Source organism: Cyanistes caeruleus, chromosome 3 (assembly GCF_971803275.1).
Source record: "Cyanistes caeruleus chromosome 3, bCyaCae1.hap1.1, whole genome shotgun sequence".
NCBI classification, from domain to species: domain Eukaryota; kingdom Metazoa; phylum Chordata; class Aves; order Passeriformes; family Paridae; genus Cyanistes; species Cyanistes caeruleus.
The window spans coordinates 67650127-67676824 of NC_141703.1; the positions used below are offsets into that span (position 1 = coordinate 67650127).

General features: G+C 40.1%; 1 protein-coding gene across 2 annotated transcripts in view; it reads right to left on the minus strand.

The window, feature by feature from the left end:
* Positions 1-20252: 20252 nt before the first annotated feature.
* Positions 20253-26698, minus strand: part of B3GLCT (beta 3-glucosyltransferase) — a 46391-nt gene continuing 39945 nt past the window's right edge. For both annotated transcript variants that reach the window (XM_086881635.1, XM_086881636.1), the window contains 3 exons: positions 25719-25838; positions 25058-25202; positions 20253-21901 (listed from right to left, as the gene is read on the minus strand). In XM_086881635.1, coding sequence (XP_086737761.1) covers positions 21734-21901; positions 25058-25202; positions 25719-25838 — 433 coding nt within the window. In that variant the 3' untranslated portion in view covers positions 20253-21733. The remainder of the gene's footprint in view (positions 21902-25057; positions 25203-25718; positions 25839-26698) is intronic.

Genomic DNA, 26698 nt, shown 5'->3' on the forward strand with positions numbered 1-26698 from the left:
CATGTCCATAATTTAGTAACCTGACATTGTAAATGCCTCTCATTCTTCAAGACTCCATCACAGACAATATACTGAGAAATGAAAGGACCTCCTTAGTTCAGCCATGTGTGCAGAGGGATCAAGGTCTTGAATGTGGACAGAACTTGACATTTGTTCAGGTCAAAAATACAGATAACATTTGGAACCTGCATCTCAAGGAGGTGATAAATGCTTGTAAGATCAGAGCTGCAGCTGTTGACTATAGGTGAATACTAAACTGCGGTGAATACTCACCTCAAAGGGAATAGAATATGAAGTGAGCCTGCAAAGAACAAGAAGTGCTCTTTGGAATTCAGAAAGTATGAGTATAAAGTAAAAGACATTAAAAATGGAGTTAAATCAGGTCTTTCAGTGGGGATTTCAATAAAATGAGGGGTGTTTTGATCATGCAAAAGAAAGAAGAAATTTATGGGTTGCTCTGTAGTGAGGCAAGGTTTATAGGAAATCCTGGACTGTCACAAAGTGAAAAGGATGCCCTGTCCCACCTGGGCACCCAGGAGCCAAAGTAGCCACTCTGTGGAGCAGACTCTTTCAGCTCCATAAGTGTTGCTCATAGAATCAGAACACTTTGGGTTGGAAAGAACCTTACAGATCATCTGCTTCCAATGTCCCTGCCACAGACAGGGACACCTTCCATTAGACCAGGTTGCTTAAATCAGCCTGGCCTTGAACACTTACAGGGATGGGGGAATCCACAACTTCTCTAGGCAACCTGAACCAAGACTTCACCACTCTCACAGCAGTGGTTTCTTCCCACCATCTAATTTAAATCCGCTCTCTTGCAGTTTAAAGCCACCCCCGCTTCTTATCACTATGTGCCCTTGTAAACATTTCTAGATGTCAGGTTCACAACTGAGTAATAAGCGTATTTAATTTCAAAAACTGGTCTGTGCTTGAGGAAATAAATGAATGTTGGTGGTTTTTGTTTCAATCTTATTTGGATCCATAACCTTTCAATGCTGCCGTGAAGCAGGTTTAAGGCACAACTCACTGACCCACATTCCTGAGGAGGAACCTGCTCCAGACTGTGGAAGATGGTGCCATTTCTTGTAGCCATGCCCCTCCTGCTCCAGGACAGTAGGCTCCAAAGACCAAAGGATGGTAGGATGAGGCACAAATGAATTGACAATACACAGTACTGCTGTAGACCTCACTTCCCAGTAGTGTAAGGGAACCAAATTGTTGTAGGTAAGGATAACTGTTCTTCAGGAGAGCATCGGGTAGAATTGGGAGACTATGAAGATTTTAAGCACAGAAAAGTGCTGTTTTAGAAAATCCTGTTTTAGGTTCTGAAGTGTCCCTTCCTGTCCCTTCATGGTTTTGACAATTAGCATACCTGAAAACCATTTTGATTTTTGCAGTTTTACCTGCTGAGCTAATACAGATGTAGTATTAGCTTTACCTTGCTCATATAAGCTGGGATTTGCTCCAGGACTCAGAATTGTACAAGATGCAAACAGGACCTTGCAGTTGAATGTAGTCATGTGCCTTTTTTACACAATAGCCACACTCGTACAAAGCAGGATGTTGTTGTTTGGATTAATCCTATCTTAACAAACACAGTGATGTGACACATTATCATGTGGGAGAGCTGTCCTGGCCAGCAGCCACACTAATCTCTTTTCCAGCTCAGGTTTTCATCAACTCACTGAGTCCACAAAGCTGTTGAAAGACCCGGCTGAAATGAGAGAGATTCAATTAAAGCTATGACGTATAGTACTGAAGGGGTGTGGGTTTTTTTGTGAGTGCTCAATTGCTTTGCTTTGAGAGGAGGGAGGGAGGGAGGGAAGGGTGTGCTGAGCCTCTTTGTGTCTGGAAACCCAGTGAGAAGCAGCAAAGCATGAAAGGCAAAGATTAAACTGGAAGTACAGATGCTGAGGGCCTGGGGAGAAGTGTGGTGATTGTGTGCATCACCACCAAGCTCTTCCATGGCTCCCCTGGGTTGTTGCAATGGTAGCACCAAAGCAGACAAGAATGGGGAAAGAGTGGCAGTTTTAGACCAGCTGAGGAGAGGATTCTTTCTAGAGCATAAAAAAAGCTAATGGGAAAAAGCACTGAAGTAATTCCCTGAACATGTATTTTATTTATTACATTGGGTTACAAACACGGTACCATTAACAGAATTAATTTAATTGACTCTTTTACTTAAGATGAGTAATGGACATTAATTACAAAAGGTAAATGGCAGGGATTTTATTTGGGGGCTTGAAGTAATTCTTAAGATCTGAGCTGAAGTTTATGTATGTTTAGATTTATATGTAGAAATGAGGAGTCACCCTTGACACTGGAATATGCCACTCTTGGGCATAAATGGAATTGTTGTGCTCAGGTCACACAACAAAGAATAACTCAGACTCATGTTAAAGGTAACTCAGGCAAAGGGCTTTACACACCTCAACAGGATCAGCAAATTAAATTGGATTAGCCAAATAAATGAGCGAACAGATTATAAATGATGCCTTAGTAATGCTGTGTGCCAAGTTCCCTGACTGTTTACACAATACAGGAGATGCATCAATCATCAGAGCATGCGTCGGCTTCTCCTCTCACTAATGGAATACATCAGGGTGTAGAAGGGTTCTGGGGGATAGCACATTTTGTGCCTGTGATATATTTTAAGATCTATACCAGGAAATATAGTGATTTTAAAAGGAAAAATGTGAAAATGGAGGGAGGGAAGTGTTGTTAGAGGTTGTATATAATCACGTATTTATGCAAAGCCAGAAATAGTTGGTGAACATAATCAAACCATTCTAGAATTTTGCTCATATATTAATTTTCTGAAGCAAAAGAATTCTTTACAGTAATTTTGGCAAAAGAAAGTCAAATGCAGGTGATGAAAAGGTGTGCAGAAAAGGATATAACTTATGATTTCTAAGACTTGGATCTATAGGATGCCTTTTATAACACTTGAGTCTATTTTACCTGGCAGCATGCCTTTATAGCATAGCTGCTGGAAGTGTTTTTTCTGAAACTACTTAAAAGGATATGCTCTTCATGACATGTTCAGTGACATTTCTCCTTTGGCTAATTAGGAGTAAGTGTTAATTCTTTTGATTAGTACATAGCCAAGATACTCTGTGAAACTGAGCTAATTTCAGTCTTACTTCACATCAAACATTAATCTTTATCTGAACTCTAGCTGAAGAACCCCAGACCAAGTTCTCACTTACAGCAGATTAAATAAAAACTAAAGAAAAACTCAGTTAAGAACCAATTAGACAGACTTGTACGAACATTTTTGATCTGGTATTGTTAAAGGTATGGTCTTTAAAGGCACTGAGCATCTATGTGCAGCTCCATTGACATCTTGAAAGCTGCAAGTGATGCTTTGTCATGGGACCATTGGAGTTGGCAAGACTTAACCTGGTCATTGGCCTGCTCTTTCTTGCAGGAAATAGAAGCTTTCTTATGTTTAAATCCTTGCTTTTAAGCAGTGAGTCATGATTTCACTTTCTACGGATAAATCTCTTGTGAGACTGTATTCCCACAGTCAAAGCCATGTAGGTCTCATACCTGTTGAAAGAGCTCTTCAGTAAGTAATCTCATACATTTAGGATAGGGGGGAAACAAAAGAAAAACAGCAAATGGTGTCCCACAGCTCTTCCCACCAAGTAAACCAGACACAGTGGTAACAGAGCTGCTGGATTGCATGAGGGGCTCCAGCTTCTCCAAGGACTCCAAAATTACACAGTCTTCACTCCTGCCTCCCTGCCTCTGCCCCTTCTCCATCTCACTAGTCACTTCCACCTCAGAACAAGCAAGTTCTGCTTAATTTTTACATGACCTCCATCTGTGTCTTCACCTCGTATATTAACTAATTCCAGTGTAAATTTTCCACTCGTTGTTTCTCCCTCTTTTTTCTCCTGACTAATGTCAGTGTCGAGATGAATAACAAAGAATGGGACCACCAAGCTTTGAGAAGATTTATTGCTCAAGTAGCCAGATAAGATGTCAGTCTGAAGGCATGAGAATTAGAGGGGAGCAACAAGTCAGCCATAGCTCAAGGTAGTCAGGGGTTTTTGCTTCACATAGCAATATATAACATTTTGGTCCAATAGACAGTTGACACAAAACTTGTTTTGTTTACTAAATTATCACCTTTGCTTAATTTTGCTGCACTGCCTCTGTCTTTTAGCCTCTAAGCTGACAGGTCACATACCCATACACACACTTCTATTACAGCTTCTAGATCTCTAACCTATTTTATAAATCACATTATTACAGTTCAAACCCCATACTATTTTTCCTAATATAATTTCTTACTCAAAACATATTCTTACTCATAACTATAGAAACATAAGTTTATAATTTCTCTATCCAATGTCTGTGTACCTTCATCATTACATTAACCCAAGCTCTTTCTAAGGCTGCAGATTGAACCCTTCAGCATCTGTAGATTTTTCCATTTTTCCATTTCCCACGTCTCAGCACATTTCTGTATTTCTTGTTGCTGAGGAAACTGCCCTTTTCCTCAGACAAAGGAATGTTTCTTTTTTTCCTAATGTTTCTTTCTGTGTCACTCAACTTCTTTTCTTTCTCTGTGATGGTTTTTCATGAAGAAATGTAATAATGAAATTAAGACATGAGGAAAAAGGTGAAGAACACAGGGGCTGGAGCAACTGAGTGTGTCCATCTCATTTTTCCCAGTCAGATCCTATGAAAAAGGGACCATCAGTCCATTTGCCATCTGCTGGGAAAAGAGGTCAGCCAGCCTCATTCTATTCACTCCAAGGTAGGAAAAGTGCTAAATACTGTGAACCAGCAGCATGCTCAAAGGTCATTCGCCTTGTCAAAGACTGAAACCCTGCTATATGCTGTTATCTGTGTAAGACTGCAGGTTCAGGCAAATAATCATATTTTCCCTGACACAGCTCATCCATTTTGATCAATTCACAGGATGCTAATTTGAGTAACTGAGTACAAGGATAATTAGCAATCATGTCAGTGATACTGCATTATTCAAATTAAGTCAAATGTGAGTAATATCTGGATGTGTTTTCTTTTAGCCAGCACAGAGGAAAATAATTTAGCAGCTAATTTTAGACTTCTCTGAAAGAGAAAAACAAATTCTAGAGGCTACTTCTGCTTCACATGTTAAGAAGACCCTGGACTTCCAGGAATAATATTTTAACATGATTCAGAAAACTTACTTTCTCATTTTGCTGCCCAGTTCTGGAAGAAAAGGTTTTGATTCAATTGCTCTCCTGGTTTTTTTCTCCCTCCCACTCACCCTGTGGGTAGGATGTCTGCCCTCCACCCCAGGGGTGAGGAGCCACTGAGCAGCTTGTTGCAGGCATGGGCATTTGAGTGTACAGCCATTTGGTTCCCTGGCTGTGGAAGCTGCTTGAGTTGATTTACAGCCCTTAATGGGGACTTTTTGAGTAATACCACAGCTTCTCACTAATGAAATTCCTGCACATGAGCTCCCGTGGGACTCTTGCAAGTAATTTTACTGCATGTATTTTACTGCTCCTCTGGCAAAGGGGCACAGTGCACACAGGCACAGAGGTGCAGCAGCTGAATGCCGGAGCTGGTTGATGGATGAACTCCAGGTAGGGTCCTTTCCAACCTGCCTTCAGTTTCTTTGGGACTGTGTGATGGTGATCTCCCTCTTCTCAAATGAGACCTTTGCACCTGGCCTTTGTACTGACCACTTCCATCCTGGTGTACAGCTTGTCCTGGGTTTGCTGTGCCCCGCTGGCCCACAGTGTCTGCATGCACCAGCAAGCACCAGCCCATACTGAGGCTGCTCTGCACTGTTTGAAGGCCTCATATGTGGCAAGAAACCCTTGTGCACTTCCCAAGGGAGGGTGCACACAGCAGTCAGTGCCCACCTTGCACATCAGTCTGTGCTCCTCTGAAGGTTTCTCTTCTTTCTTGAGACATTTCCCTGTCCGATCGATCTGCTTTGCTGATGGCTTGGGAGGGACAGGGCTTCCCCAGGCTCTGGCCTGGTTGTTGCTGCTGTCTGAGTGCCCAGGGCATAAGGCAAAACTGCTCTGTGTCTCAAGAGCAACTGGGACTAAAGACACGCTTTTACCCTTCTGACTGTCTCCTGAATCTGATCTCTGCCCTGAAAACCACCTCCTGCCCCATGGGGATCCTTCCTGGGGCACCAGGAATGGGGTGGGTCTGTGTGGGCTGCCCTGAAGCTTTGCCAGGCCTTCAGGCAGAAACAAGACTGGCATCATCTCCACTTAGAGTAATCAATTCTTTTATGCATGTGCCAAGAATTACTCAAAGAATCAAACAAAACAACATTAGTTAATTAACATTAGTTAATTTGAAAGATCTTATAGCAAGTAAGTTAGAATTTAGTGAGTCCTATCCATTGATTCCTTTATAATGTGAAGGTGTAATATTATCATAAGATGAAGCCAACAAATTAAAACAATCCTGTTTTTGGTGATGTTTCCAAGCAGGGATTTTTTCAACAATTTCTTCCCATCCGGTACCCTATGAAAACCCACAAGTGCCACTGGTGCTGGTACCAGGACAGTGGGGATATAAGCAGGCTGAGAAGAGTGTTCAGCATTGCTCTGATTTGGATGAAGGACAGCACACCTTCATCAGGACTGCCTCTGCCTGGTGTTCCCTTGCTGAGCTCACTTTGCCTTGAGGAGACAAACACTGGCTTTGCAGATCTTGGAGAGCTTTAGAGTCTTTTCCTTGATTTTCCTCAGAGGGCAACAGAGTCAAAATCTGTTGTGCTTACCTCTATTAACCGCTTTAAGAGAGAGCCACATCATCAAAAGAAGCCCATAAAACATGCAGACAGACATGCATTATTTAGAGACAGCTGCTGCAGTAATGACCACTCGCAAAGAATAACAGAGCCACAAGCCCTAAGCACCACATCCTCGTAGAAGTCTCTGTGGATGTAACCCTAAGAGCCTGTTAACCTAATGGCACTAAGTACATCCAGCAGCTTGAAACTCAGGTGTGTCCATCCCGCCCCCCACCCCCCCCTTACTTCCCTGCTTGGGTCAACCCTCGGAATTTTTTCACTGAGAGACAGACTGGCTCATTTTTGGATCAACAAATTTTCCTGAGTGCTTGATAAAACTTACCACATAGACTGAGTCCAGGCAATGGACAACGACAATTTTGGACAGCTTTGGCCTAACAGCGGAAAAACACGTTATCAGTGATGGCTTGTACTAATTAATTCTACCTCCCTAGAGTCAGGCCATATGTGATATCGATTCATTCAGTCACAGGGTTTCCACTGCAGATATAATGATAATGCAGAGGCAGCAAGCTGAGTGGCTCTCAGCAGCATATCAGAGCAAAATACACAGCAGACACACACCACCAAGAGGCAGAAGATTGAAAAAAAAGTACTAGGCAAAGCTCTAGAAGTGCCACTTTTGTGATCCCAATGTGAGCTCCAAAGGGGAGCTCTTTTTGTGCTGTTTTAGAAGAGCAAAAATCTTTTCAGCTTTCCACGCCTAAGGCACTGCTATTTGGGTAATTGCTCACTGAAAAGCAGTGACTATTTCTGTTGCATTTTCTGAGGGAAATTGAAGACTGAGCTGTCACTCAAGTGAGCAGGAGAAGGGCTGATCCCTGTAGGGGTCTTGAGAGAGACTATTTCTAGCATGACCATGTACAAGCTGAAGTACAGAGCCAGTGGCCCCAGGCACAGGAGTTTATCACCCTGCCAGACACAAGGCATCACTTCTCACCATGAAACCACAGAAGTTCCATGTTCTTCCATAAGTGAGTGCTGAGAAAAGCTCAGTGACCTTTAGAGGTTTGGATTCACTCCAGTCTGCACTGCAAAGGTGAGAGAGGATGTTGCATGGACACTCTGCCACGGGCTGTTCTGCTGAACCAAACTGAGCTGAGTCCAGAAGATCCGGACTGCAGAAAATGCTGCCTTTAATCCCATGTTTCTCATCCCATTGCAGGGCAAACCTTGGGATGTATAATTTTGAGCAATATCAGAATGAACCACTTCAGCATTTGCAGAATCAGAGTAGATTGTTTTGGCACAATGAATTGATCTTGTTGCTAAGTTCATTTGATATTTTTCAGCTCAGAGTTGATGATTGCCTTATTGATTTTTGTGAGCAAAAGGATGGAACAAATTCCGGGTGCTGTGACCTCCAAACACACTCAGTGGGACAAACTGTTTTCTATAAACCCTGTCCCATTGAAAGGGAAAAAAAAGGGAAAAGAAATCAGGACTCCCTGAACCCTGCAAACTCAACACAATTCACCGCAGTTCACAGAACATTGTGACTTACTTCAAATCTACAGAAAAAAAAGAGAAACAAAAAATTTCCCCAGAAGAACACTGGGGGTTTCCTAATAATTATTTTTCTTTAAAATGCCTTTTCTAATTGAAGTTTACTGGTCAACTCTAATTCTGAATTAAAAAGAAGTATAATAAGAAATTTAGTTTTTCAAAATCTTCATAATGAGGCAGGAAAACTTTTTCTACAGAAACCTAAGTAAATGTAGGCTTATTTTCAAATTATTAATTTCATATTTAAATACAAACAGCAACTCCATTACTTCCTTTGATGAAACATCATTTACCCCCTTAGGACAAAATGAATGGACAAAAATGAGCGGGAGCTGTGAGATGCTAATGCATCACTTAGTTTCCAGCAGGGCCTGAAACAATAATTTAACTTCGCAGGACTCTGTAGAGCTGGGCAAAGTTTTTCAGTGAAAATCACCAAAAATCCCTTGCTTTTCTTGAAACTTGCAGGAAAATCTGGGAAACTCTAGGAACTGTTGTGAGATCCACTTTCTTCCCATAAAGCAAAACATAAGAGGGACTGCATGACACTGAGCTTGAACAACATTCAGAAGAAAAAAAAGAAGAACTCCAAAGCTACCAGGCCATAGGTACACTGTGCTCTGTTACTTGATAAAAGGGTTGTTTCAAAATAATTCCAAGGTTTTCATTAATCCACTTGCAAAGACACCCATGGGCACGAAGGAGGTTTTTAGAGGGCTTCCTCAAGGGGTTCTGACCCTGTGCCCATTCCCACTATCCCAGTGAGGGCAGAAGGTGGCTATACAAGTACAGCATTCGCAGAAATGTCCATTTAGGCAAAAGCTTAACTTGCACGGCCTCAAAGAGATGAACTCAACAGACAGTACCTCTCCCTTTGAACCCAAATCCGAGCCCCAGGGATGGATTTGAGCTTGTTGCATTTGTGGTGCACCCTTCCCCAGCACCTCCTCAAAGGATATCATCCTGTGAGCCTGATTTTAGTTTGCCATAGGCCACGAGGCAGTCACAGTGCTGGCCATGGCAAACAGCCTTAAATGAATCGTGTGAGATGAGACCATGGGCAGTTCTGCCTCACACGCAGCTGAGCATACAGCTCCCATTCATCTTCCTTTTTCCCTTGGCTTTGGAGGCAAACAATTCACCTCAGCTTTGAACCTTGAGTGTAAATTCGACTTTCCTTAGCCTTCTAAATTATTCTAGTCTAGTCCTTTCCAGCTGTGCCAGATACAGCCAGAATTGCCACTAATGGGTTGCAATACATTAAGCTTTATGACTTGGTGACTGACACTGTTTATATCACAGAGGTTTTCATTTGTGTATGTTGTTTGTCTCGATTCCCAAACCTCAAATTAACTAGATAAGAAGGGCTGCCAGAGCTGATATAGGGAGCAGTATTTAAGATACATTTGTCAGCCAAAATAAATGTGTGTTAGAAAGTGTCTGTCTGGGGGTTTCATAGAAAAAGAGTTGCCCAAAGCTTTTTTTGCAGGAGTTGTGCAATAACTCACCTCATGTATATGTACACGAATATATAGGTGTACAAAAAAAGTCCAGAGGACTCATCTATCATACAGAAATAAAAATTTACTTCAACCAAATGTATAGTTTTCTGAAGGTAAAGATTATTCCAGTGCCCAGAAAAATAAGGTTAAATAAAGCGGAGACCCACATTTCACTAAAGATTATTTGGTTTCATTTGTCTAGCTCTAGGTGTTTGTGGCTTTATTTTCAAAGGTACTGCAATCCAGGACTTTCCATGGACTTATAGACATGAAACTGTGGTACCACTTGACATCTACAGCTATTCCACCTCACCAGGCACAAAGTAATTTGCCTGAGATCATGCAGGGTTTTGCAAAAAGCCCCCAGAATTTACCTGGTTCAAATTCTCTCAGTCTCTGTGTATTTTCATCTTCTTTGCCAGGAGTGCAGCACAGAGCAGTACTCTGGAAGAAGGAGATGAAATACCCCTGAGCAATAGGCAGGTGCAGGAAAATCTGCCCAGGCCTTGAAAATCAGCTGAGAAGGCATTTTATGGGATGAGCCAAAACAACAAGGATATAGACACTGTCTGGAAATCTGAAAGGGGAGAGGAGAATAAATTTTTATGGGTGACCACACTTAGAAACCTTGACCAATGATAAACCATTACTGTGGCCTGGTTTTGAAAGAAATTTTGCTAAGAGTCAAAATTAAATCATCACAAAATAGGGATTTCAGTGGATATGATGAAATACAACTGAGATGCCATCAGTGCTTGAATACTTGAGCTTATGTAAAATTTTTTAAATATTCAAGCATGATTTGGAGTAAAGATCCATATTTATCTATACAGTAACATTTTGGTTTATAAATGTCAAGGAAAGCCATGCACTCCAAGACATGAAGAAAACTGGTTTTACTTTTTAAAAATTTAACAAATCGGTCCCTAGGATGTTGCATTTTTTTTTTCTAGTTAGCCCTTAAGAGGTCTTACTACAGCAACAGAGAAGCTGGTCTCACACAATATGCCTGGGTCTCCTTCCCTTTTCACTGCAAAAAGAGCTCCTCCTGCCCCTAACACAGATATCCTTTCTGTTCCCTGCTTTCCATGACCACGCAGCCCCACAAAGTCCAAGTGTGCCATTCACCCCTTCCCAAGGACACTGCCATGTCTCGTTCCAGTGAGGTCCCATCTCAACCACCTCACCCTTCCCCAGATTGTGCAGCCAAGCCTCCAGCTGGCCACAGGGCTCTCACTCTGCAGCACATTGCACCAGACAGTAACTAGGTCCTTTCAGCCTTAAAGCCTATGGCCAAATACAGTGATATCCACAGGGAGAAGACAATTGAAGACAGGAATTTCATGTGCCTTTGAGTACCCAAAGCTGCTGCTGTGGTACCAGGATAAGCCAGGCTGATGCAGGCTCAAGCCTGAGCAGAATGGCCAGGGGGCTGTATAGTCCTTTTGGCACTCATGAATAAAGACAGGCACTCGGTGCACTGAGCTGAAGACTTAGTCATAGCAGAAAGAAAAACAGCCTCATTTCCTGGGAAAAGTATGTTAAAAGGGATCATACTGGCTATGGAGAATTTTTCTTCCAGTTCTAAAAAGAAATTATACCACTTCGGTGTTCACACTTACTGGGTGCAGAGGAATTAATTAAAGACAAAATAACAACCGTGTATTGGTCTTTAACAGCCTGCAAAACTACTCTTTTTTCTGGGTTTGTATAGTACTGCGTTCTGCATCTTCCTGTAAAGCTCTTCAGCATTGAGTGTGCTCACCATGGGTCGATAATTCTTCCTTCATGGTATCACTTGGATGAAATCTCCTAACTGCATTCAGCATTACCTTAACCTCAGGTAAGGGATGGGTTATTCTAATCACAGGAGGCAGATTTACCAAAGTGCTGCCAAGAGGCCAAGGTGTCTGAGCACTGGCAAGCAGGAAAATACCACATTTTGTTCTTTCAGAGCATTCCTTGCAGCAGGCATCGATGGGAGCACTGACACACAAGAGACCTGGGGTGCTTCTCTGCATTGACCCTGTCAACAAATGGCACCAATGTCTTCTCTGTGGGAACAAAATGTAGTAAAATTCCCTCATATGTGAGGGCATAGACTGGCAAAAATGGCAAACAGGAGAATAAATCTGAGGTGCTCTTTTCTACTTCACAGGTAGCCTTGGTTTAAACAAGATGGCTGTGTCCATGCCAAGGGCACACCAGATGAGTTGGGCTGGGTGACTGAAGTCTCTTCAGTCTCCCTGCTAAATCTGTTTGAATGGTAGGTTCACTACACAAAAAGAAAAAAAACAAAACCAAACAAGCTGGGGACCAGAGGGAGAAAAGATAGAAAGAAAGAGAGAGAGAAAGAAAGAGAGAGAGAAAGAAAGAGAGAGAGAAAGAAAGAGAGAAAGAGAGAGAAAGAAAGAGGAAAAAGAAGGGAAGTAAAATTTAAGACTGCATGAAGTTTCCAAGAGTCTTACAGGCCTTGGGATTTGTTAAGCAATAGTGGTTCTGAGAGCTGAGTGATGTGAAAGCTTAAAGTGTTTCAGGAGGAACTGACAGATTTGTAATTATCCCTGCAGGACTGGTGAAATGTGTGGAGCTTTGCAGCACACCTGTGAAGAAGCCCCACCAGGTTAATCTGCCTCTGTTGCGTTTACAAAGAATTTCCCTTTGCCTGTCCTACAGGACTGATCCAAAATCCCTGACAAATAACTAGATAGCTAGTTTTGTTATGCTTTTCAACTTGTGAGTAAACCTCCTTTTTTTTTTATCTCACTTATTCATAAATAAAATTGAGATGCTTGCCCAGCAAAGATGATAATTTTTATTCAGTAGCTTATTGTTGAAAATTCCTTTTTCCTGCTGCTAGGAAAAACAAATTCTCATTATTTGCTATTCAATAATCTCTTCCAGCAAGTGATTTAAATGTAAGGCTTTTCCCTGGATTTGTATGTAATCAGATCAGGGTTTTAGATGAGCTGTGGACTGGTGCTGCCTGGGCAGGGTGGTGGCAGACAGTCATCAGAGGCATGAGGCTGGCTCTCGAGAGGGGTGTGGGCACCAGGACCTCAATGTGTCAGAGGCCATTGGTGATCTCAGAGGCAGTTCTGCTCATAGAAATTCAACATGAGCTCATGTCTTGTTAAATAGTAAGGGATTTGGGACTAATGGTATGATTTTGTCCAGGGACCTGTACATGTCTGTGAGAATAACTTTTAGCAGTGTTCAGGTTAGACATGGAAGTCTTATACTGGCTTTGAACCTATTTTGAAAATAATTAGAAGTTCACAAAGTTATTTGAAGCTACTTGTCTCTTCTTTTATGCATTTTTAATTATATTTGGTAATTTCAGATGGAAGAGAACTCTTACATAACATTTGGATGTATACTTCTTGAATAATTATTTGCAACCTGAAAGGGATAATTTGGTCAACTCAGACATGATTTGTTATTTGTTTAATGTGGGATATTTCCATCTGTACAATAGTCATTGCATGAGATAAATTAGAAAGAGAGCATTTTAAAATAAATTCTAAAAATACAGAATTAAGAAAACCTGGCTTACAGTTCCTGAAAGGTAAAAGCCCACTATTCCCTAATGTACACCACATGTATTTTTTTATTTCTGGCTCACAATTACTGTGAGAGGCGAGAGGGGATAAATGACCCTCTGCTGCAGAGAGGTGCTCCACATCCACAGCCACACAAACAGAACTTTGCTAAACATTTTTCAGCGTAAAGATAGGTAACTGCAGCCTCATCTCCTGAACAGGGACCCCTTACCTTTCTTCATCTCAACAGATCCCGCAGCCACTCAGCTGCTACAGAGGCGGACCTGAGACCTGGGGACTGCTCCTCTGGGTGTGTACGTACTCCACCTTAAATGAAACGTCTTCAACAACAACCTGTCCACCACTGCTGCTCCAGAAGTCCAGTGGCTCCAGGGAGCATGGAGTGTTTCTGCCTAAAAGGTAGAGATGGGCACTCCGGCTCTCTCTCAGCACAGGTGGAAAGGGCACTTTGAAAGGATTTGGCCAAGCCAAACATGAGAAGCACCTGAGAAAATTACACAGGACAGTATAAATCATTACCTGTATGCTCCTCTGCATTGTACCATTATTTCCCAGCCCAGGGATAATGAAATGTAAACATAGGATTTTAATGGTGCTGACTGTGTAAAATCAGTTCCTTGGAGCTATTAACACTGAGGTTTGATAAAACCATAGGTCTTTGAAAGAGGTCTTATGAATCTATATATATATTGTAGAATACATACGTATAAATTCTCTTCAGGCATACACTCCAAAGAGATTGCTGCTGATATTTTTATTATTATTATTTTTATTTTTTATTAGTGGATGGGAGAAGAATATATCATGATTATCTGGAAATCTGCAATTATAACTATTTTTTCACTAATCAGGAGGACTTAATGGGGGAACTAAAACATTTTAGAGACCCAGGGATATTGCAGAAAACAGTATTTGTATCTTACCAATTTAAATAGCTTATATTTCCAAGATACCAGCCATAGGTCAGAGCCCCAAGAGCAGACTAAAAGCAGTTCTATTGCTCTGCACTCTGTGGTGGGGCTGCTGTGAAGCTAATTGTCTGCTCCTGAAGATATAAACCTGCCTTGAAGGTATAAGCTGGCTCTTCAGTCCTACTGGGGCCTTTCTGGAGAAATGTGCTAATTTTTTCTCACCATGGAAGCAATTCCATGTGAACATTTAGGGAGATATATGCCTGCACCAATCCCTCAAATGTTTTAAGCCCTCTGCTCAGCCTCAGCAGCAAACATTTTTCCTCCATTCTTTCCACTGGGAGAGAAGCTCTGGCAGGAGAAGCCTCAGTCTGACCCCCAAAATACCGACACAACAAAATATGCACTTTTAAGAGCAGACTGTATTTGTGCTGGAAAGATGAGGGCACTTCCACACTGGAGTGTCAGGGAAGGCACAGAGTACGTGGGGTTTGGAGGAAATCTCTTCCCCAGCACTTTCAGTTGTAGCAGTACAATCCCTAGGGAGGATGCAGTGACACTTTATGCCGGACACTGGTAATGAAACTTGCAAGGGGGTGAAGGGTTAATGGAAAACTGACTCTCCTTCACATGCAACGATTTAAAACCTGCAGATTACAGTAACTGCCCATTGATTTTTAGTGGGATGAGGGCAGCAGGAGGAGCATGTCACATAACTCATGGCTGGTGCTGGGGGATTGCTGTGCAGAACTGGATAGCTTGGCACAGTGATGGGGTGGCTGGAGGAAAAACCAGGCAAGGAAAGGGAGGCAACAGGAGAGACGGCCTGAGCAGTGATGTAAGTGATGCAGACAGACTGGGCAACTTCCTACAGGGCTGTGATCCATGGACAACAAGACTGGCAGGAAGGTCCATGTGGGGCACTGAGGAGTTCACACGTCTCTCCAGCTCCCAGCGCTGCTGGCACCATGCCTGCAGGGAGGGGAATTGGGGAACTTGCTTTGCATAGCTGTGTGGGTGGGATGAACCTCGGAGTACAGGGAATCACAGAGGTTTTGCGCTGCTGCTGACCAGAATTTTAAAAAGCAGTAGCATTTTGTATAAATGTTACATTTGAATCTCTTTGACATTTCCCCCTTGGTCCTAATTATTCCCAGCAGCTTCTCACCATGCAGCAAAGGGCTGGCACCGTGACAGTTATTAAAAACCTGTAAACAGCTTCTGGTGGAAAGTGCCTGGAGTCATCTTGCCATGCTAAAGAGAAACCGTCAAATAAACAAAACCAAACTGGATCTGACCCCCACTTAGGCAGCTTCAGAGACTTCTCAGAGACAGAGGCTCAGGTGGGATCCTATCAGTAAGTTCATGATGGGAAGGTGTGGATTAGATTGAACTGAAGTCTTCCAAGTGGAGCCCAAGGACAGAACATGAGGCAGTGGGAAAAAATGCAAATACAGAGAATTCCAATTGAACATAATAAAATCCTTCTATACTGTGAGGATGGCCAAACACTGTCACAGGTTGCCTAGAGAAGTGGTGGGGTCTGCATCCTTGGTGGTACTCAAAAGCCACCTGGACATGGTCCTGAGCAGTCAGCTGTAGGTGTCCCTGCTTGAGCAGGGGGGCTGGACCAGGTGACCTCCAGAGGAGCCTGGGCTGTTCTGCAGTTCTGAGTTTCTCTGTGCAAATGTGCTGCTCCTGTTGAGAAGCAGCTCGGAGAGGCATTGCCTGAGGGGCATGAAGTATGAGGGATCTGCTCACCCAGAAGCTGGTACAGCACTGACTCCAGTCCTCTCAGGGTCCGAGTGTGATTAATGCTGATGGCAGTCGATTAAATACTCACCTGGAGTAGGTATTTCAGCCTAGCTAGAGCTGGGCTCCATCTTCCTTTTCTCAAGCCAGGAACAGTGGCATGGCTCAGTTCACAGGTCCAGCGTTAGACAGATTTTGCAGGATGTACAGAGCACAAGAGAAAATTGTAGACAAGAAACTTCTCTTGAAGCTTGAAACTTCTCTCTTCAGCTTTCAAGCACCAAGTCCCCAGGAGCAGGGTTTGGACAATGGTGGTAGGACAACTACAAACTTCTAAAGCAAGGATTGTTTACATGTTAATCATAGCACTTAACAAGGGGCAAGCCATGGTAGAGGTTAGTCAGCTCTTAACGAAACAAAGTAATATCTTTTTCAGACATTCCAACTGCACTTGACAGAGTTTCTCATAAGAATATAATAACCTGGTAACTACAGTATGATTATCCATATTTTATTTTGTTAAAAATGTATTTAATTGTTTATTAAGTGTAATTTCAGAACTTGCATTTGTTGGATCAGATGTTTTAGTTAACATAAAATCCATCAGCTGGAAAATTCTAGCCTGAAGAAACAGCAACAGAAAGAGGAACAACCAGTTAGTAACTTGGTTTGTCAGGACAAGAGGTAGACTGAGAACTTTCCAGCAGAGTTTCATGACAGGGCAGAATGAGGCCATGGGACCACAGCATAGGCTGCATCAAAGCACTGCACCTGGAGCACAGCTCCCACTCTGCTCTGTGGAAAGGGCTCCTTCAAGGAGCTTGCAAACAGAAACTAAAGCAACACAAGAAGTCTGAAGAAGTCTCTGGAAAAAAAGGTGAATTAGCCAACATCACCCATCAGCACATGTGACTGACTGTCCTTTGAGCTACCAATGCCTCTGGAGCTACAGCTGAGCTTGACCTGCTCCAGGCTATTACTTCATATTTGTGTTTACTGAAGGTTACACCCCACATCATTTCTGCTGCCTTGCTAGCCAGGGAGCAGCTACTTTGAAGGAGGACCAGTGAGAGCTCTCCATAAGAAAACTGAGGAACTCACAGGTCTTCAGTCCTACAGTTTCCCTCCTTCCTGAAGAGTATGTGCTGTATTTCTTGCCATTCTCCCAGGCTTTTGGGGAGCAGGTACCAGACAGTGTCACACAGCACCCCTGTGAAGATGGGGTGCAGTGCCTGTAGAACTAGGGCAACACATGAGCTCCTGCTATGAGTATCTTGATGGGGTACATCATAATCTGTCTGATTAGACCTTCATCTGGAGGATGTCCCAGCTAGAAATACATAAATGAGAAGTGGGCAAAAAACAGTTGATGATGCACAATAATCTTCACAGCAGATAATTTTTTTTATTGCCTTTTTATTAATTAACAATCTGCTTACGCTTTTTTTTAAAGTTGATTCTGTAAAATATTAACAGCCTAGTGCTTTCAACTTTTTTGGAGTTGTTCTGTTTAACAGTCAGGCTCTTAAGCCTTCAGACCTACAAAAGCATTGCTTTAAAATTTTATTTCTCACAGGAATAGCTCAGCATTGTTTTTTTAGCTTATAAAAGCAGCATGCCTATAGATTTTCCATAATGTTTTATTAAACTCTATTGATGCAATTTCCTATCACTCCTCTCTACAGCCTGTTTTCCAAACCAGTTCTCCCTTTGACAGTGAGTCCTTTAGGCCTCTGTATGCATTTGCATAATGCCTACTTACCTTTTCATTTTTAAATAAATGATTTCTACTGTGTCTCTTCCCTTTGTGTTCAGAACTAACCAGTGCACACACACTCCACCAAAGCTGTTTCATTCTTGCCATGCAAATGCAGCTCCTAGCAGAAGAAATCTCATTAATTGATTTCAGTGGAGGTACTTCTGCTTCCTGGTTGACAAAGGCACAAATAAACAAGTCAAGGGAATCTGTAAAAGCAGGAACATATAAACAGATTGTTCACCTCTCTCTGCTTCCTCCAGTCCACAGGTCTCCTCCTGTAAACCATGGGCAGAGATCTGAAAAGCATGAGGACTTTTTTCCTCAGGACAGAATTTCAATCAAGCAGTTACACAATAGCTACCACTATCAGACTGTGTATTAAAGAAGCTACTTTTTTAAACATGTACACTGTGCATCACAAACTGAAACAGATAAATTAGAAACCTACAAATCAATATTGAATCAATTTCTTTGCTGAATAAAACCATTACTTGAAGATAAAACCCTCAGTGTGTCTGGGGAGGTGAATTTGTTCTAGACTGACACAGTAGATGCGTGTACAGGGGTAGTACAGAGGGTGAAGCCATGAAGTTGATGCGAGCTGGGACCTCACAGCCAGAGCTACACCAGAGCACAGTCAAGTGCTCCAGATTCCTAAGAATGTATGATGAGGTGTCACCCACAGGGAGCATTCTGCTCAGAATTCTAAATTTCTCCTTTAGTTTCATATCAACAAGAAGACGATACAATTGCTTTGGAGCAAACTCAAATATATTTATTATCATGGTGTCCAAGGCACAAAAGCATTCAGAGTCTTACAGTGTTGCAAAAAGAAAATCTCTTACTACTTCTCCATGTTTCTTGGCAATGTACTGGCACTGTTGGCTTTGGAGGTGCTCACAGTAGGTAATTCTTACAGTGCTGATCTCACCTTCCTGGAATCTCACTGAATAGTGTCTCAGGCCTCTGGCTGAGACATTCTAGTTCCAGCCATGATAATAAAATCCATGAGAAATTAAAGAATTTAAAATAAGGTAATTTGGACTCCTCCCTCCAGTTAGCAGCCATCAGAGCTGGTGTCAGGGCAGAGTGTTCCTGCATGAAAAGGATGTCACCCAGCTTATAAACTGCCTCAAGACTCTTGCCCATTTTCCTAATCACAGAGGATGAGACAAAGGTCAGATCCTTTTAGGTCTCTCCATGCCTGGGCCATCTGCAGATGTAGGGAAATAAAAATAGATTCACAACCTTAATTCTTGCTCATGATCAAATGTGGGCCACAAATACTTCATCACTCTTTGTCTACTTATCTGCTCTATTGAAGGCACAAGGGGTGTTTTGGCTTCTGGCAGATGAACCAGCCAAACCAAATTATCAAAATAATTTTGTGAAAAAAGGATCTTAATACATGGAATTTTTTAATGCTATGAACATTAAAAACAAATAGTCAGAAATTATTCCCAGATTTTGTTTTCTGTGCCACAACCCTGCAGTGCCCCAGAAAAGGAAACTTCAAGCAGTCGATCAGCTTTGCAGCCCTGGCTTAATCTGCCTGTTACCAAGTGAGTTGTGAATGCCTCTTCTATTGATTTGCTTTAACATTACACCATTTATAACCCACTTGATTTTCATTAGAAACATTAGTACTGTTCAGGCTCATTAACACACAGTTTTGTCCTTAGGTTTCAGCTAGTAACAGTCATCCTTTAAAACTAAAGTTCACATAGAAGGCTTCACATCTTGTTTATAGAAACTCTTTGTGATCCTTTGCTTGAAAAGATCTTATTTAGGTGGTGGGCTAAAAGGTAATTTGTGTCATGCTCCTACAGTGTCTCAAAAGTCAGAGTTTTTGGGGCAAAATACTTGAGCAAATTATGGCTTTGTTGCCTTCAAAACTATGGAGACTAAAATCAGAAGTCTGATGCTTACTAATACCAGAAACCTTTCAGTAGAACCCAGAGCTAACAGCAAGGGAAAAGAAGGACTTTAAGACAGCTACTGCTACTACATTTGCCAAACCAGAAATAAAAGTCAAGCAAGCAATCAATGAGTCAATGACTTCCCCCTAAATAAGCAGTTTAGAGGTACAACACAGCCTGGACTCAAATCTAATCATCTTTTGTTGATCTAGTCTACCTCCACAGGGCCCAAGGAGAGATTAAATACCACCAGTTGGAAGTTGGACCTGACTGGAGTGCACTGCAAGACCTTTGGAGAATCTGTCAGAGAAATATGTTTTGTGATAGCATCAAGATTCCCAGTCACAAAATGTCCATTGAAACAGCATTTTCCATTTGCACAGAGGCTGAAAACTGACCTAATATGGAGGTCAGGACCAAACATGAAAAAACCCCCAAAGATTAAGCTGCCTTTTAATAAAACTGACAGTAAATACAATTAAGGTGATAAGCTTATTTCACTGGTGCTTAAAGAATCCTTTACTTGGTATGCAAAGAGGAAGAAGGCACAAAAGGTTAAAGAATGCTTTTATTCAGCTTTCACAGTTCTAAACAGTAAACATAATTAACAATACACCAATGGTATCAGAGAACATAGTCCTGGTATCAGTAAAACATCTACTGTTTAAGGCACTGGTAGTGGGAAGAAAGAAAGACATAACATGGATTGTTCTTTCTTAATCAGAATTTGAATCTATTATGAATATGTGCTTGCTATTCAATGCTTAGAAACCCACAAGCTACATTCACAAACAAATGTTTATACAAGTTCCATAATTAGAGAGACAGGAATCAGTGGCTCCCTTACTTTGACTCTAGAGCAAGTATTGCTTTTCTTTGGAGTGGAATCAATTTTTAGCCTACTAAAAGAAACCAAAACACAAATTACTTCAGCAGTATGGCTTTAAGACCCTGTGTTTGGTTACAATATAGCAAGCCAAGTTAAATAACAGCATACAAGTGCCATATACTGTCATTTTAAAAGAAGCAGTTTTATAATATAAAAATTAGTTTAGAACATACTAAACCCAGTTTTTGTACAAACATTTTTACAAAACTGAATTGCTAAAAAAACATTCAAGAACATTTTAAATATGAATCACACTTTACATGTTGTATGCATAAAATTACTTATCTTGATGATATAAATTAGGGATACTACAAAATTTTTAAAGCTGGCATTCATATGCTATTGAAATGTATGCATCAGAAATACTGAAACGTTCTGCAGAAATCTTTAAGAGAAAGAGTCACTTTTATATTTGCCAAATTGATGTACGGTGACATCGGTTTCTAAAGGAGCCACAGTGACCTCCCGTGGCCACCTAAGAAATCCCTGTCCTTAAGCTTTTTTTCCATTTTGTACATGACATTCCACATAAATGCCAATAAACTCAAAAGGTACAACAGTGGTTTCATGCCTGGTCCAGCTACTTCAGAAAACTACAGTATTTCTATCTGAAAGGAGCAAAAAGGAGCACAGCCTTCACACAATCTAGCTCCTGGTCACAGAAAAAAAAGTCAAGTGTCCTCTATGATTTATCAAGAAACTGTTCCAGAACCTTTTAGAGAACTGTTTTGTGTAAGTCATTGAGAGGTGATGTTAAATAGATGTTCAACACTTACTCAATATTAGGCTCCCAAATACATAAATTCAGCTTTTGGGAGAGCAAAGGAAGGGAATGTAAACTGATGCTGTCTGAACCAAGACCAAAGCAGAACACAGGTAAAGTTGTACAAGACTCTTAAATGTGAGTCAAGTTCATTTGTATACAAAGCCCAAAAACATTCTAAAAAAGAAACCAAGTGGAGGAAAATAATCCAAAAGTCATTTAAGTGCCTTCTTCCATTGTTCTGAAGGGATGCAACCAACAGGAACAAAACACTGTCTTCTTATGTCATGAACAGATGAACCATATGAAAACAAAACAAAAATCACAGTAGTGACTGTCTCTCAGCTGCAGAACAGTAATTAACACATTCTTCTACTGCTTATAAATCCTCTCTGTTATATCCAGCTTTTTTTCCATTACGTGACTCTTCGGTGTTTGGTGCCAGCCATGTGAAATACACCTTCACTGGATCAATATTCCAATGCTTGTGAAATGATACTGGAATTTGGTGAGAAAGGTAGTCCTTTGGGTAGTCCATTGGCCTTGCCTAAGATGGAAAAATAAAGCAAAAAGACCAGTACTTAATGATCAGTAATAATTTTTAAAAAGTATCGCTGCTCAATGGCTCCTGTAACACAACAACTTGGCACTAACAAAATATGCAAGATGGAAACAAAGGGGTTTTTACATCATTCTATTAAATGAATTTACAAGGCATTAGTTTAAATCTTCAACTCACACTGCAGTCATCATGCTAGGAATGAAGTACACTGATACTAAATATGCCCTGTTTCTCAGGATGAAATGGCCACCATCTCAGAAGCCAAGCGATAAACAGTGTGGTTGTATGAAATCTTTTTAAATATGCAGTTTTGGCTCAATAATGACAAAATTATTTTAAACTATATTCTCTTCCTCCACCAATAAGACTTGTCAGCACTGCCACTGTGATTGTAGGATTCTAATAAGGCCATTTACAGCCAAAATGTATAGAGTTTATGATAGGCAAAGGTTCCAAACATGGGATACATTTTTGTCCCAGTAAACTGCATTGTTATCCTTTATCAGGCTACATCAAACCAGGCAAAATTACAACACAGCTACAAGATACAGCTGCTATCTTAATGCTTCACATGTATTTAATTTTCTTTGGCAGTTCAATGGCACTAAGTGCATCACTACATAAAAAATTCCCACCTGTAGTGGTCCCTGATAAAACAACTACATTTTGCCATTATGGTTTTTGTAAGAAAAATGTACCAAAGGCAAACATTTGTGTTTTACATCCAGGGGAGAAAAGCCCCAAACAAGAAGAAAATTAAATTATTTGGATAACAAATAACTGATTTGATGCCTAGGCTGGTAACTGATTAAATACTGCACGCTTCACCTACTTATGGTGGTATTTATGAATTCTTCATGCAGTTCTGTATACATTACAGCCATAAAATTAGGCAACAGAATTTGACATTATGAAATCTGAGTATGTGTTTTTGGTGATTTGGTTTTTTTTTATTCTGATATTTAAGACATACAGTGCTTATTTTTAAAAATTCCACTGGAGAGATCAAAAGGGAAACTGTATCCCTCATGACTTTTGAAAAGCACATTTAGGTTTCAAGAACCTGAAGAATTTATTTTGGATAGAGACAGTTTTTACACATCTGAGACCAAAGATTTTTGCTGTTTGAAAATCTATCAGCTTTTTATTAAGCTACAGACAAAATTCTGGTGTTTTGATAATTCTAAAATAATGATACCTACTCTCATTGTTGGGGTTTTTTTGCTAAAATTTGCATTTGATGTTCTAGAAAAGCCAAATATATTGCTTTAGTCCAGATTTTATATTTAAGACCACAATTCTGGCTGCTACTCAATATGGGAAGGTTCCTGTTCTCTTTAAGAGTCCCATCATGTCAAAAACCTCTGGAACAGGTTACAGAATATGTACATATCTACCTCAGCAAGTAGGCAGCAGGAAACCAGTAAGAGTGAGCAAACACATTACAGACACTCCAAGAATGAAGGTATCTTTGCTTCTATTTCATAATCTATATCTCAGTACAATTTTAGATTCAAATAGTTCAAGGAACATCATGCATCATAATATTTCAGTCAAGTCCTTAAGAAGTTATTTTCTGGTTGACAGAAAATACAAAATTGCTTTTCTCATTTTTAAAATACTTTTTGCACAATAGTGGATGTTGTAGAATAAGCACATTCAATTTTTATCCAGTGGCTTTCCCCCATGGGTTAATTTTTGTTTGAGGGATGTTAAATTAGAATTTGTTATAAGCAACAGTAAAGATGAATTTGAAGTCAAGTGCAATTTTCCATGTGGAAAATCAAACTGCTTGGATTTCACTTTCAAAGTGATTCAGTATCAAATGCACACTATTAAGGATTACAAGGAGCTCCTTTTTTTATTTAATAAGGATCATTCTTACAAATTTGGAAAATTAGCTCTGCTCTGACTCTCCTTTAATTAGGCTGGTTTGTTGCTTTGGTTTAACACCTGTGCAAGCAAAATTATTCAGTAGCTACTGATTTTATAATATGCATGTCTTGTTTTGCTTCTTTATTGAAAGGAGTAAGCAATGACAAAACAGGAGAGTAAACAGATATGATTTTTTTTATATGGACAAGAAATGAAAATATTGAATAGTATTTTTTCAGTCTTCCCATTTCTCTATATAGTAAATGTAATCAGAAATGGATTCTTAACGTAGGAAAAGCTGATAATTTAAATAAGAAACTCCCCCTCTCCACTGACAGCTCCTCTGAACTACAGGGTAATTTACTAATTCTCAAATAGCTTATTATCTTATCTTAGCTCATATTCAGATATGATTCAGATTCAGGTCTTCCCAGATTTTCAACTAGATCAACACCTGAAAAACAACAAATGCTACACTGATTTAAATGTGGACTTTTTAAAAAGCTATGTGCTGTTTGGGAAAAAAAACAAACCTCTAGTGCTTCTTGTTCATACCATGGAATGATTTGATACTTGGCTTACAAGGAAGAAAATCTCTGTAGGCCTCAATGCATCACGTTTTCCACTGTGACAATAGTTGGCTTATTAAATACTGTGGAAGACAGAAGCAAGATTCAAATCTACTCCAGTCCTTTTCTCCCAAACTCACATGAAAATTACGTTTTGTAAGCCCTCTTTTCCATGTGTTAGCACAGACAAATTTATCGTACTTCTACCATTCTTCAGAATCCACCATAAAAGCAATGATTTCATATTTTATATCCTCACTAATGAGGTATTTCAGAATAGTAAATACTGAATAAATAGAAAAATCAGGGAAGCAGAGCAGGCAGATTTATTGAAAAATTTTACAGTCAGTTCTCCAGTATCTGAAGGAAAAAGTGTTGTGTTGTAGGTTTTTTCCCTTAGAGGACACATGACTATTATTCAAAGCACGTGGCTCCTAATTCTATTTTTTTTTCAAAATCTTAACCTCTGACTGCATTTCTAAGAAAATGTAGTTATAGGTTAGCTAAAATATCATATAAACTAGCCAAGCATTGTAGTAATCCATGGTATGAAAATGTTCTTATTTGATCAGTCTTGTTCTGTTGAGAATCAAGAAGCAGCAGCATCTTGGTTAGTATTATTACATATTTATGACTGTTTTATGTGTATACTTAAAAAATGAAATACATTTTTAATACTCAGAAATAGCTCTCTGACCTGATGAAAAAGCGGACTGTGTGTTATAGGGATTCCTAAGCCACTGAAACACATCCCAAGGACCATATCATCAGGTGCATCCATGCTGTAACACCGGCATTTGCTAGCAAGTAGTTTCTGAACAGCTGTTCTGCTGAAAACCATCCTGAATTTAAAAAAAAAAGCACATGAAATGTATAAAAACTTCTAAAGACACCAAATAACTATAATTAATATATATTGCTGAATTATTTAAAACTGCAAGATCAAATATAGCCCTCTGATACAACACATTTGAAATTCAAAATTTAAGGGGTCAGAACTGACAAATAGTGCAAGAGGCATTTTCTGAAAGATAATGACTTTTTATACTGAAAACTAATTACAGCAATTATACCCATTGTTGTTATTCCAACAATAAGCTAGCTACCAACCATTTTTACTAGAGCTGATAATTCCTCCTAAATTTGACCTGGACTCTCCTCAATCTTACTCTAATGTAAGGAAGAAAGCTGGGGACTTGAGACCAGCATGTGTCACTACGCAGAAGGTGTGAGGCCAATTGCACACATTTGGGGAAAACATCACTGTTTCTGTTGAAACTGATTTGTGTTGTAATTCAAAACATTTACACTCAGAACAGGAACTAATGTAGATCTCAGTAGGAACTTAAAAATCTTACCCTCCTCCACCAGTGATATAACTGTATCCTCCTGTTCCCAAGCCGTAGCCATAACGCTCTCCAAGGAATACTGGTTCGTTTGGGTCATAGCAGCTGAGCAATTTTCGGAGTCTGAATATACTATAAAATGAAAAGCCATTAAAAAAAAAAACAAAAAACAACCTTGTAAAGATTTGTTTTGGAACAGACATTGTTACCCTCAACAGCATTCTATTAAATAGCACAAAGATGACAGGAGAAATTCAGAAATTCTACCCAGAAAAACTCCCCCAGAGATACAAACTGCTAAACAGAAATTTATGATGAATTATTTACTGTGAGATATGACTGCACAATTTGGTCAAATGATGAACAAATTAACTGAAAGTATTTTTTGAAGTAGGCAGTTTGTCAGCAAAACTGCATCTCACCTCAGAGAAAACATGAAATGACACTTTCCAAGCAATGGTAAGATCTTTGCAAATTATCTGTAAGCATTTACAGATTGAAAACTAAGAAGGTAGATTTAGTTACATGAATGCTGAATTTTCCACAGTTACATCCTCTCACTATTTCTTGTCTGTCACATGATTTAAGGTATTGTTCATAACCATGTGGTCCTGCACATTGCTCTCTGTGTCTTTTTTTGCTTATATTGCAGTGCCAGGTTTTATGAGAATGGGATCTAATTTTCCAACAAACACAAGTTCCAAAACACCATTCTGGGTAGCTCAGACAACTGACCCAAAATTATGGAACTTTTCTCCTGACACACTTGTCTGAGGAACACTTCTTAGAAAGGTTATTAGCAAATGACTAAAGAGCTCAAACATAACTACACTGAGGAACCACAAAATGTGGTGTATTCAGACAACATGACTACATGCACTGATATGCACAGTTTTAACCAACGTTAATAAATGTCAGTTAAAATTAAATTCAATTATTAAATTTAATTAAAAATTAAATTTCTTAAATTAATAAACAAATAATTGTTTAAC